Consider the following 12906-nt stretch of genomic DNA (forward strand, 5'->3'; position numbering starts at 1 on the left):
AATGAATATGTTTCAGCTGTACTGGCCTTTCAGATGTGCCCTCCAGACTGTAAGCGCAATCAGAATTTCCTCGCTGCAGAACATTATGCATGCATAAATTGGACAAAAATGTGCATTGGCCATTTAGCGTTTTCTTTCTTTATCAGGAAAATAGTTTCCAAATGCAGAAACCACATCTCCCCGTATGGTATGGCGGTGCTCCCTCTGTGCAACTCTGGTAACAAATTAACACCTGCACCAGCACAGGGCTGACATGGTGTTTTGCCTGCCCCTTGGTGCCAGACGGAGGACTCTGGTATGACATAACCTACTGCTCTGAAACCAGTCTGTGGTTCAATCAGAGCAGACAGAGGAGTGAGGGGTCAACAGCTCTGTTCAGCATGTAACTTCTCTGCAAAATAGTTTTGCATTCCTAAGTATTGGCTAATATTTGGCCCACCATTACCTTGCTCATCGTACATCATTTCCACATTTATAGTCCGGAAAAAAAAATGTGATCACATTTTCCAGATTTCGTGGGCAGTTTTGTAAAAATCGCTGCATTTTTACAAAACTGCCGATTTCGCGATTTTTTTGCAAATCGCGAAATCCTGGAGGGACTGGTTAACATGTCTAGCTTTGCACAATGCTGTGGGCTAACAAGAGATATCTTCCGCTGTTTGCCTTCTATTTTTAATTCAGTCATGGACAAGGTGCCATTCCATAACATTTTGAATTCTTTTCTTTATCTTTTAGCGGACTCCCTTGAAGCAGGTGGACCCCATCCCTACCGTAACCCCAGTTGCAGATGAGGATGAAGGAGATACCTGTGCCATTTGCTTTGAGAGCTGGACAAATGCAGGGCAGCACCGTCTCTCAGCCCTGCGCTGTGGGCACCTTTTTGGCTTCACCTGTATTGATAGGTGGTTACGGGGACAAGCAGGAAAGTGTCCGCAGGTAAGCAGGGACGTCCTGCATCTTAAACCATATTAAATGTATTTTCCTTTTTTGTCTAATGTTTCTTTAGCCCATTTCCTGTTTTACCTAACTTCACCTTTTACGCCACTATCTTTCCATTCTCAATTAGCGTACCTCCTCTCCAATCTTATAAGTGTCCTTGGGTTATTTTATTCCTTTCAGTTTTACTTCAGCTAGTAGCGTCACATTTTTCACTGGTGAAATGGAAATCTGATTGTTGATTTTGAACAAGAATTCTTTCAGGCAATATTGTTTTTCTCTGTTGAATACGGCGTAAATAAGACGTCTGTTAGCATCTAATTTTAAAATCCTATTCTTGTAGATTGACTGAAGTTCTCAGATTTCAAAATGAATGCAGTAACACAAAAAACACACATAGGACATGCCAAGATCCCATTGTTGAGTGAACATATTTTCAAAGGGAAGTATAAGCTGAAAGTGACATGCAGCCTACATGTGAAATCCTAAGTCTTTCTTCACATTGTGAACATTTATACCCTCTTGTGATATCCTTCCCAAAGGCTGTTTTCAAACCTCATGTTCCTGAACCAAAACTATATCCAGGTTCTAAAATGTTCCCTAGTGTTGCATAGTGATTGTAGAGCTATACATTTTGTTGTTGTCCATTGCATTGCAATGTTACTGGTTTCCTGTAGAACTGCAAATTAAATTCTTCATCTTTGGATCGTCACTGATAGTCAAACGAAGACTATTCCTGGCTACAGAAGGGACCCTAGAAAACTTTTACAGAACTATATAGTCTGCAATGTTTTTGAAGCACAAGCTGTCGTTATCCAAATGTGGCACTCTGTATCCTGACATGCTCTATTGATTGAGATTTTTTTTCTATCCCTCAATAATATATAAAAGCCATGTTGAGCAACATTCCTACTTGGACACTGTGTGCTACAATCTAGAAAAAGCCATTCAAGGCCCTGTTTGGGAGCGAAAAGCATGAAGAAAAACAGCCTGTTTGCGCCCATGTACACAGGATTAAATATATGTACTGCTCCTTTAAGAAGCCAACAGATTATGCCTGCTTGTTGTCATCAATGTCAAAATATGATTCCCATTTCAACATGGTTGACATACTACTCCCTGATAGAGCACTTTGAGATTGCATAGCAAGTCCTGGTCCACTTATGAGGGAAGCCCTGGACTCTTTACACGGAATATCAGTTTCTTTATACATCTCACAAAGAGCCAGCTTCCTACAGTGGTACAGTACATGCTGAAGCCCTTAGAGACCCTCTTTAGGGTGCAAGGGATACCATTTACTAGGGACTTTGGACTCAAAAGGCCTTGCCATTTGTGGAACAGTTGCACAGTTACCTTGTTTTTGGCAAAGAACACTGACACTGGGGACCTGGTTAGCAGGAACACAGTGCACTTCAGTCAAAGTTGCATCAACTACCAGGCACAAAATAGGGGTGACTATCAGAAAGGTGCACTTTCCTACAGATTCCAAGCTCAAATAGATAACGGGGAATCCTTTTAATAAGTTAAGTTTGTTCTAAGGGAGGGTTTATCAACATAAACCGATGTCTGCTTTTTGGTACTACTCGTGTATGTGTGTGTGACTCCTTTGGTGGTCAGTTTATTATGAATTTGCGAATTAGTGACATGTTGCGTGTCTGGATCCATCCTGACCATATCTGGTAGATCTCCCTTAGCCCTCAGACAAGCACAGGTATACCAGTTTACCAGCTTGAGCAATGAGAACGGTCAGTTGGTGTCCATCCTTCCCCCTATTTACCCAGAGAGCGGTTGGCATGTAACAATAATTTAATACCTGTCAGAGAGACCGGGTTTTAGGTAAGCTATCTTTTCCCTTTTCCCAATGTAGCACACTCAAAAAATATTAAACATTTTGTAACGAGGCTTCTTTTGGAGCTAATGTAATGTAAAACACATGTAGAATTATTATAGATATTGAAACATGTATAGCAATTTTGAATAATCATAGAGTAAATATTTTGATCACAGATAACACAGCAAATTACATTCATTTATTTCTTTATCTATTTCTTTATCTTTGCTAATCCTAACAAGCACTGAAAGGTTTGCCATCAGGAAGCGTGCACCGCATTAGGCAGTTTTGTACCCGAGTACAAGCAACAGGAACTTCCTGTAAGGAGTGTTACTTTTCTGAGAACCTAGGGTGCACAATGAAAAACGCTTTTAGTCTTGGCAGTAGATAAGATCTCTTGGAGCTAAAGTATCCCTCGAAAAGGGCTGCAAATAAACTGCTTTTATACATGTTCGCAATGACATTGTGATAAAAATAACATTGCCATTAGGGATTTAACATGTGAGCAAGCTATGAGCATTATTTCCACATGTGAGACAGTCTCGCTCTCTTTCTCTCTCCCTGTGCATTAGAACTCTATTAAACATACAAGTAAATGAATAAAGAACTAAAAGTATACTATCCAAGCTCATAATTATTATAAAGCATTTTATGCAATAGTAATCATAAATGCAAAGAAATAAGCAACACCCATCAGTGAGAAATAACATATTAGCCCATTGAAAATGACGTGCAGATGCATAATATGATGTACACCAGTTCAATCATTGAAAAACACTCAACAAATATATTGTCTACTTCACCTCAAAGGAAATGTGGTTGTCTAGTTGGTGTTTGAGTTCTTTATCGTCTTGACATTATCATGCTGTGTCTTAATAGTTGCTTTGTTTAATGAAAAATCGAATCCAGAAAATTGTTTCAATGTCCAGACATGGCTAGCATGCATGCTGAGGAAATATGTTGTGAGTCACTTTTTCGTTATGCAGATCTGTATGGCAATTAAGAGGTCCACACAGGGTTATTTCTGCATAATCTCTGCTGTGAAGAAGGTGCATAGATGAGACTTCAGGGTCTGTGTTTATCTCTTCCAGTGCAATAAGAAAGCCAAACGTTCTGACATTGTCGTGTTGTATGCCCGGACACTAAAGGCCGTGGACACAAGTGAGCAGGAACGTATGAAAAGGTACAACAGCAACCTTATGGTGCCATTATATATAAGTCTTAGTGTTGTTTTGGCAGAGATTTAGTACAACACAATTAATATGCTGGTGATGCGGCAAGAAAAGAAAAATTAATTGCTACACATTTTTGACCGGTTGAGTCAAACCGCCTTTCATTAACTGGTCATTCTTTTCTGTCAGGGACCTCCGGGTTGATGAGCCTAAATCTAGTAGTATGAGTCGGAGATAGTATCAAACACATGTGGGATGGGTAATATAGTGATATACAACCCTGTTTAACCGTTTCAGGCATTACAGTATAGAATTTACATCAGTAGTTTGTATTGTTGCAAGACTGATTAGAGTCTGAATAAATGTTTGGTCTAGTAGGGATGTTTGTTGTAATAGAGTACTTTTGACTGTAGATTATCAGTCTGCTTTGTTGATGACTGGGAATGATAATGCTTCTGCCCTGTCACTGTACAAAAGTGATAAACCGCCTTATGTTGTGTAACATCTATACTGTAAATTAACAGTCCACAGGTAGTCAGCCCACCAAAAGAAGCTTGCACTGCTTTTCAGAGCTTCACTTGTTTCTTGCTAATATGCAAATCTGCAGTCAACTACCAGCATCAACTGCGTAGTATTATCACGGTTTCACAACCTGATGTGTTGTCTGGTGGAATTTTGTTTGACAACTGATAGTGGGGAGGTTATTGCTAACCTGGTGTCACTCAGGTGCAGGACTTCCAAAATGGATTGCTTTCTCTACAAAGCACTACAGATAAACTCTATGCTCACCATAAACCACACACACACCAAGTAGAGTGCACAAACTTTCCTCATGCTGACCCCCTGCAACTGATTAAGAGCTCCTCACTGTAATTTAAGGCAGTGGACCTTCTGTTAAAAGGTGGGCACTGCAGGTTGCAGCTCATAAGCACATTTAAACAGAGCTTAGTATTTGAGATTCTGTTTGGGTAATACCACACAGCAGAGGTCGACATGCCAGATACCAGAACGCAAAAAACTGGCAGTTTCTACAGGTTGGTACCCATTTTCATAACAGTGAGTTTAATTCTCATTTGTCAAAGAAGCCAAATATGGATTTTTATGAATACAGACTGGTCCTAAGAACAGTATTTTTTCCCAAAGTTGTGAAATTCCATTTTAAATCTGTGTTTACAAGCTTCACATACTGTACTATGAACAGCACAGAAAAAATATTTAACCTCCATAGATGATATGCCAGTCAAACACTTTCATAATGCTGCAATTCTGGTACGCTGAATTGCCTTAAGTATGGCATGCACTGTGGTCCAGTAGTAATAACTTAATCCATTATTTTGTTCTCTCCTGCTTTTGTCATTCAGCATAATACTTTGTCTCACATATACTAGACTTCCCATTCCAGTCTTTTGTCAGGCCGCATATCTTAAATAGAAATTGAAATCCCTTTGCCCACTGACACTTAATTTGGGCAGACCATGCTGAAAACGGACTTCTTTTTCTGGGCATCGTAATGCAATTACAGGGCTCGAAAAATCCACTCGCCAACTAGCATTTCGGAGCCAGATTCAATTAGGACGGGCTATTTTTAGGTCCTACTCTTCTTTCTGGCGAGTAATAAGGAAGACTGACATTTGACCTCTGTCTTCGAAAGCAGAGCAAATGTGACAAGATAGCAAGATTTAAAGGCATCTTTATTGCTCACAAAGTGAATGAGCAATAAAAATGCCTTTAAATTAGGCCTGGGCTGTGAACTTAGCTCCGTTTGTGGAGTTTTGTGCACTCAGCCAAGCTCGCGGAGTGCAGAAAACTCTGCTTCCCAATGTGCAGCCGAGGTTTTTCCGCGAACGGTAAGATCGCAAACGGTAAGTTCGCGAGATCGAGCTGCTGCTCGCTTAGAATTTCTACCCAAGCTGCAGGAATACCAGCACAAACTGGAGTTCGCACTGCACTCTGCCACTCGCGGAACTACGCAAAGTTGTTTGTAACTTGCGAAGTTCCGCGTAGCAAAACTCCCCGAACTACGCCCACACATAACAAAACTTGTTAACTTGACACATTTGCTCAGCTTCCAGAAACTGAGGTCAAGTGCATTTCAGTTAGGGTGAGTACGTTTTTAAAGTTATTAGAACGGCAGGTCTATATCTTTCATTTCTGGTTCACACTTATACTTGGTCATAAGAATAATTAGTATGTACTCCGAATAATATGTTGTAATCTTAAGCCCAGCAGTTATAGGACCTTCCCTCCATCCTATCTACTTTATCCTAACTCTAATCTACGAGATTAGAGTTAGGATAAAGTAGATAGGATGGAGGACTAATTGTAGTCCTAGAATAGAGGTCTGAGAATGAATTGCTGGGCCACATGCTCTTCAGTAGTCCTACGATAAAACTTACATTTGTCTGAATAAAGCAACCAAATAGCCTCAAGATACTGGAGGAGCATTGGCATCTTTAATTTCTGATCATTTCAGCCCACGGCTCTTTGTTTGACACTAAATAGATTCCTATTTCTTTTGATGATGGAGTTGTGTTACAGACTTAGTGTGTACCATGCCAACAACAGACCTGCAGTGGGAGTTAAAGATAATAACTAAAATGCATGCATTAGCCAAGATGTGTGTTGGTCACCCTGCATTACACAATGGGTAGAGCTGCCTTTGAGAGGTGCTTTGATGGACATCTGTGCTTTGTTAGTTGCACTCCATTTCCACATTTTTGCATCTGCCGACTGTCTGGCCCCATCTTTGAAAGACTTCAGAAAATTAGGTTTGTTTGTCTTATTTTCTTATATTTTATAGTTCTTTAGAACAGGAGCAAACTCTTCGACGGAAAGCAGAGTTGGAATCCGCACAGTGTCGTTTACAGGTACAGGTCCTCACAGACGAATGTGGTAGACTCCGGAAACAAGTACAGGTAGGCTCCCTTGTTCTAATAAACTTTTCTGCTTCATAGGAGTTTTGCCTTTTGTGTAGGAATTTGACCTTAAAGAGAATGTTTCTGATTCTTAATGTAATATTGTTAAAATTGTTCTTGATCTTGGGAAATTGAATCTCTCGCAAATGCGAGACCTATTGCATTTGCGCGCACACACACACAGAGCCAGACTTACACAGAGAACACGGCAGGCACGGCCCGTGGATGGGACCGGGGCAGAGCAGGTCACCACTGGGCACAAAGCGCACCCGGCGGGGCGGAGAGACGGCAGATACACACGCGCACACACAGAATACGGACACCCCAGAGGAGACACACATCCTGTATGTACCACCAGGTCACACTGCATGCAGTTTCTGTGCCAGGTGGACTCATAGCTCCGAGGTCCCATCCCTTCAGTGTGAGAAGTTGGCCTGATATATGATGTCTCCAATTCTGGAACCACCTTGTATCAGTCCAAATAACCCCTTATGGTGTCTGGTTGTAAGTCAACCTTGTAGACAAGCTATCTTAATGGTAGCATAGACTAAGCAGCCTTAAAGACTTAACTCTAGAGGTCGTGTTAAGCAAGCTGTTTTACCAATCACAGTCCTGTAATATCAAATGAAAGGACACCACACAAGTATATATTATAAAAATATATGTATTTATTTCTAAGAATAATCCCCAGTACTCTTTATGAATAAAGGGGCACAAGCGTTAAATCAAAAGCACAGTATAACATACAAAGTTGCACAATTATGGATGAGGGCGGGGGGCCACTCAAACCATATATTAAGAAAGTGGCATAAGAGGTACCAATCGAACAGTGGTTAGGCCTAGGGAATCGCTGGGAGCAGTCGGGACAAGCAATGCTGAAGTCGGGAAAAGCCCGCGGGATTCGGGTGCAGAGCTGAAAGCGCACGCATGCATCAATGTTAGTCAATGGTGCGTAAAAGTTACACAAATAGAGTTTTAGGACACTTCCGTTGAACCTAGAAAGACAAAACTTAAGACACAGACCCTAGAGGAGTGTACCAGTGTGGGAACACCGGCGTTGCAATGTTACCTCACCCACAGGAAGCAGGTGCACAGGGTCGAAGTAGTGTCTGGTTTCGTCACGCTGGTTCTTGGTGCTTGAAGCTGAAGAGGCTGCAGGCGCTGTGAAGGAGAAGTGTCCGGTGGGATCCAAGGGTGGATCGAAGTCGAAAAGTACCTGAAAGCAGAGGGGACAGAGTCTGGGTCACTCAGCAGTGACCCGGGTGGAACCAGGACGGAACCAGGCAATGTCGGGCGCAATCAGGTGGTTGTCGAGGAGCTTCTCTCCGCTGCCACGTGGGCTCTGGGGCATCTGCGACGTCCAGGAGCGGGTCACGATCTGTCCCACGTAGGCTCTCACCGTCGGCGCTGTCGGCTTCAAGATTGGAGCAAACAACACTTGGCAAAAGCAATCCACACGGAACTGGGAGATTGCTTCTCACTCGGACCAGGAGGGTCAGAGTGGGGGCTCCTTTTCAGGGGAGCTGGTGCAAATCTGGAGCAACCAGAATCGCAGGTCGTATTTCAGTTTTCGTCGGCACAGGGGCCACAAGCCGGCTGGCAAGTGACCGGGCCAACGCGTTGAGCCAAAAGTAGCAGAAGGGCCCCACGCAGCACTCGTCGAGTGTAGAGGGGTGAACTTCGGTGCAAGAGTGGCTCAGGGTTGGGGCTTCTCAAACCCCGGTGTACAGCTTCGAGGGTCACTCGTGGGCTGCACGGTCAGCGTCTCGTGGTCTTTCCAAGATGGCGTGCCCCACGCTTCCGGTCGCCTCCACGGGTCTCAGCTCTGCAGGGACTGTGGATCGGGCGGTGGGAAGGCAGGCAAGCTTGATCTCGTCAATCTCTGTCGCTCGAGTTCCGGCGGGAACTGCAACAAAGCAGACGTCGATGGGCTGGATGGTGCTTGTTTGCACAGGGTGGTCACTCCTTGACCACAAGGGAGATTCTTCAGTATTCTTCGTCGAGTAGGATGTCGAAGGGTCCAGAGTTTCGTTTCCTATGTTTCATCAGGATAATCTGAAGTGCATTGGCATTGCTCCCACTCTTATTCGAATCTGGGGGGCTGGATTACCTGCTAGGTCCCCTCCTATGGGTGAGACCCAGGAAGGGGGTGGGTACACCCCTTTCCTTTGATCCAGGCCGCGCTGGGACAGGGGCTGGTGTGCCCCAGAACCGGTCTGGCCGGATTATGCAAGGGGCAGCCTTGTGCGCCCCAAGCAGTGTCTGGTTTCTTTCAAACCTCCCTGCTACAATCCACTATCTCCTGTCTGGGGTGGTGTGACACCTCCCTGTGACAGGAAATCCTTTGTCCAGGCCCCCTTGGCTGAGTTTCGGTCAGCTACAGGGGGTCAGACTTGTGTCTGTGGCCGAAGCATCCATTTTGTGGATCTGAGGTCCTTTCAGAAATTAACCGCATTTCAGTAAAGTAACATGTCTTCTCCCTCTAGAGGGGTGGAATGCTATCCCCGTCGCCAGGACTGGCGAGGGGATAGTATTCCAAATCGTATGACACCTTACACAACATGTTTTGATAAAGCCAAACCAAAGTTGCCATATAACCGCGAGGATTATAATGCACCTAATAGTATATGGTATGGCATTATCCCGGAACAGCTTAGGGAGTTGTTCCCGACAGCTGCAGACAGGCTCAGCTCATGCTAGAGCTCCATCTCACATTAAACCACGCACTCTGCCTCCAGGATTGATAAGGCCTTCCATAGGAGTGGCTCACAGGTTTATATGTGTCCAGATAGGTTTAGATATAGGCATACTATATCTAAGCAAGGGGTGATTACACCACCTTGCCCCAGCTGAGTGATCAGACAGTTGTCTCAATTTAAGAACCAGCCAGGGGTGGCAAAAGATATGCTGCAGCCCCTGGTAGGCCTTGGTGGCACCTATGCCCTGAGCACCTATAGTGCATGGTACAGGGGCTGACAAGGAGTCCATTTCCAATTGGGGTATGTGCCTATAGCACATGTATTATGAATTTAGAGAGAGAACAGCAGGCTGGGGGTCTGATTAGCAGGCCCACAGCCTCAGTAAGTCGAAAACCAGTGAAGCAAAAAGCAAAAATTGGGGTGACCATAGGATAGCAGACCCTACTCTCCTACATTCAGTGCGCACAAGCCGAGCACAAACCCACACGTCCCCCGCCCCCCAACCCGCATTCACACGAATGGGACCCCGCTCTGCGCAGCGCACGTCTGATGCCAAAATGAGAAGTATTCTGGACTTTGCAGATGGGCACATAACAAATGCTGCAACACGCTGGGAAGATAACGATGAAATAAGGAAATAACGCACCTCGCGGATTGAGAAAGGGGGCTGGCATCACATAGATCAAGGCCATCTTCTCTTACCATCCAGTCTAACTTGACGTCAAACGTCCTGATTAGAATTGTGTCCTACTCAGAAGGTGCTGGGAATAAATAGCCTTACCAGTCTAATGGGGAGGGCGAGGGGAGCCCGTTATCGGAGGAAGGTCTCAGTCCCGAAATTAAATGTACTCCGGCCACATTGCAGCCTGGGGGCCCCCCTCTTCTCTCGGGTTTAGCGGATAAAATGCTCCGCTCGCAGACCCAGCGGTTGGTTGGTGTCGTTTTTGCATTTTTTTTATGGCATACAGGGCGTTGTGAGTGTAAGGGAGGAAGCGCATGGGTGTTGTAAGTGTAGGGGTGCAGCGGATAGGGGGTGCGGGCCTGTAAGTGAAGGGTTTTTAGTGCTAGAGTAGTAGTGAGAGTGCTTAATGCAGGTTTGCCCGGAATGTTCAGCTCTTTGCCCCTCACCTGAGTAAAGTCTTTCTCAGTCTGGGCTTCAGAGCAGCGCCCGGCTCCGCAGACCCTCAGTAGAGACGGGCTCGTCCAGCAGCCTCAAACCCCCTGCCCACGGTGCTTTCTACGGTCTCCCAGGTTGCGCCGCTCCCGCTGGTGCGCTCACACCGCTCTCCGCGTAAACTGTGCGACTCCCGCTGTCCTGGGAGGGATGAGGGGCAGGGCCGGCCGGGGGCTCCTGTCACACACTCCAGACTGGGTGGAGGGAGCACAGAATCCCCTTATAGCAAGAAGAGAATAGAGCGCCCCCACCATTCACCCAACATCATCGCTACGCCCATCCTCGTCTGTCTCCCTCCTCCACACACACACGCCAGGCTCGCATGACAATTACGGTGTTTTCCTTCTCCGGAGGAGATCTCTCCGGGTTTTAGGGTGAAAGGCAAGGATCCCAAAGCTCGGACCCTACCTCTATCAAGACAAGAGGCGTGGTGGGAAAGGCTGGCATCTTCTCACTTTCACATTTTGGCGATTTGCTGTTTATTCACAGAGAAAAATACAAGCCACAATACATAGCTTTTCGGAGCGGAACGAAGACATCAAATAAACAAGCAAATAGCAATTTTAAATTCCCTAATAAGGCGCTACTATCTGGGCATCGAAGGCTCTCAAACGAGAGCAAGTAAAAAGTATGGGCAGAACTTTACATGCTCGGAAACATGTTAGGAAGCATTTGTGAGATGAATACATCAGTTTTACCTCCCTGCACTTCAAACGTTTCCTGGCTCGAGGCTACACAATGTGAGTAACTAAACTGGATTTGCATAAAATGCTGTCTGTTCCTGCTCCTCTTCACTCGCCCCACCGCGCATACCTCTTGCCCGGTCATGCTTCCATCTACACCATGCCCGCAAAGCGGCTTGTCCTTCTTCAGGCACGCTGAGATCACAGCGCACCGCTTACTCATCGGTTGCTCTTAATACCCCAGGCTGTTTCCCACCGTTCTGCCACCGACCTGTCTTGTCTGCTCCGAGTTATCCTACACACTTCAGCCTGAGTATTAATTGAGCTTGTCGTACACACACCCAGCCCAACACCAGAGCCCACAAATTGCCCGGATCATTTGCTCTCACCCATGCATTTGTGATGTGAGTCCCCTTATTGTGTTTAGGCCGAGCACACATCAATACAAGGTATCTTATTCAGTGCTTGAAATGGAAAGGCACGGGAGAGAAGAGCTTTGCCCAGAAACACCGGACGTGAACGCGACCCCCGAGGCTCGAACCCTGGTTCCCGCACAAGAGTCGGCAGCGCGAACTCGTCCCAAAGTATGGCAGAGAGAAGGGGGGAGGTGAGAGCGGGACGGAGGAGGGCTGCGGGCATAGGGAAGGGGGGGAGGCGAGCGAAGCCGAGCAGCTCCAGAAAGAGCCGAAGTACGGCGGGGGGGGGGGAAGACTGGGGGCAACCAGGCCCGTCCTCCGATCACTCACCTGCTCCCACGACATAGAAACACCACCACGTTTCTCCGAGGCGAAGCAGAAATGCCTCGGAGAAACGCATGGTCATTTTGGGATTCGGGGGGCGTGTTTTTCGTTCTCTCCTCTTCCCATTGGCTGGAAGGTAAAATTCCAGCCAATGGGAAGAGGAGAGAAAGAAAGTAAAAAACACCCACCCGAATCCCAAAAAGACTGGGCTTAAACTGAGTGACGCCCCTCTCCTCCAATGGCTGGCCTCCGTTTAGGAAGCCAGCCAATGGAGAAGAGGGGCGGGTTCAAGCCCCACTCTGTAAAACATAAGATCTCCCCAGCGAGACTGTGCAAGCGCAGCCTTCGTTAGGCGGAGACCTAAAAAGGTAGGAGGTGTGCCCGCCTCTAGCAACCCCACCCCTAGGGTGAAAGGAAGCGAAGTGAAGCACAACTTTCCCTCCCCGCCATCTTGAAGATGGGGGACCCCTCCAATCAGGGCTAGTTCTATGCCCCCTTCCATAGGAGGGTCGCATAATAGAGGGTGCAGCCATCCCAGGTAAGGTGCCTAGTGGCCATACCTGCTACTCCCCTAAAACGACTTCTACATTTAGTATTTAAGGGGCTTCCCAGACCTGACCCTCAGATCTGCGATGACCTAAGAAGAAAGAAGACACCCTGCAGCAGAAGCCAGAAGACAACTGCCTTGGCTCCAGCCCTACCGACCTGTCTCCAGCTTTGACCACCCTGCAACATGTCTTGGAGCAATGACCTCCA

At 46.0% G+C, this 12906-nt stretch overlaps 1 protein-coding gene across 1 annotated transcript in view; it reads left to right on the forward strand.

The window, feature by feature from the left end:
* Positions 1-12906, forward strand: part of RFWD3 (ring finger and WD repeat domain 3) — a 243098-nt gene that overhangs the window by 80526 nt on the left and 149666 nt on the right. The window contains exons 5-7 of the mRNA XM_078671496.1: positions 736-936; positions 3859-3950; positions 6740-6854. Of these exons, the coding sequence (XP_078527622.1) occupies positions 736-936; positions 3859-3950; positions 6740-6854 (408 nt within the window). The remainder of the gene's footprint in view (positions 1-735; positions 937-3858; positions 3951-6739; positions 6855-12906) is intronic.

Source organism: Lissotriton helveticus, chromosome 12 (genome assembly GCF_964261635.1).
Source record: "Lissotriton helveticus chromosome 12, aLisHel1.1, whole genome shotgun sequence".
NCBI classification, from domain to species: domain Eukaryota; kingdom Metazoa; phylum Chordata; class Amphibia; order Caudata; family Salamandridae; genus Lissotriton; species Lissotriton helveticus.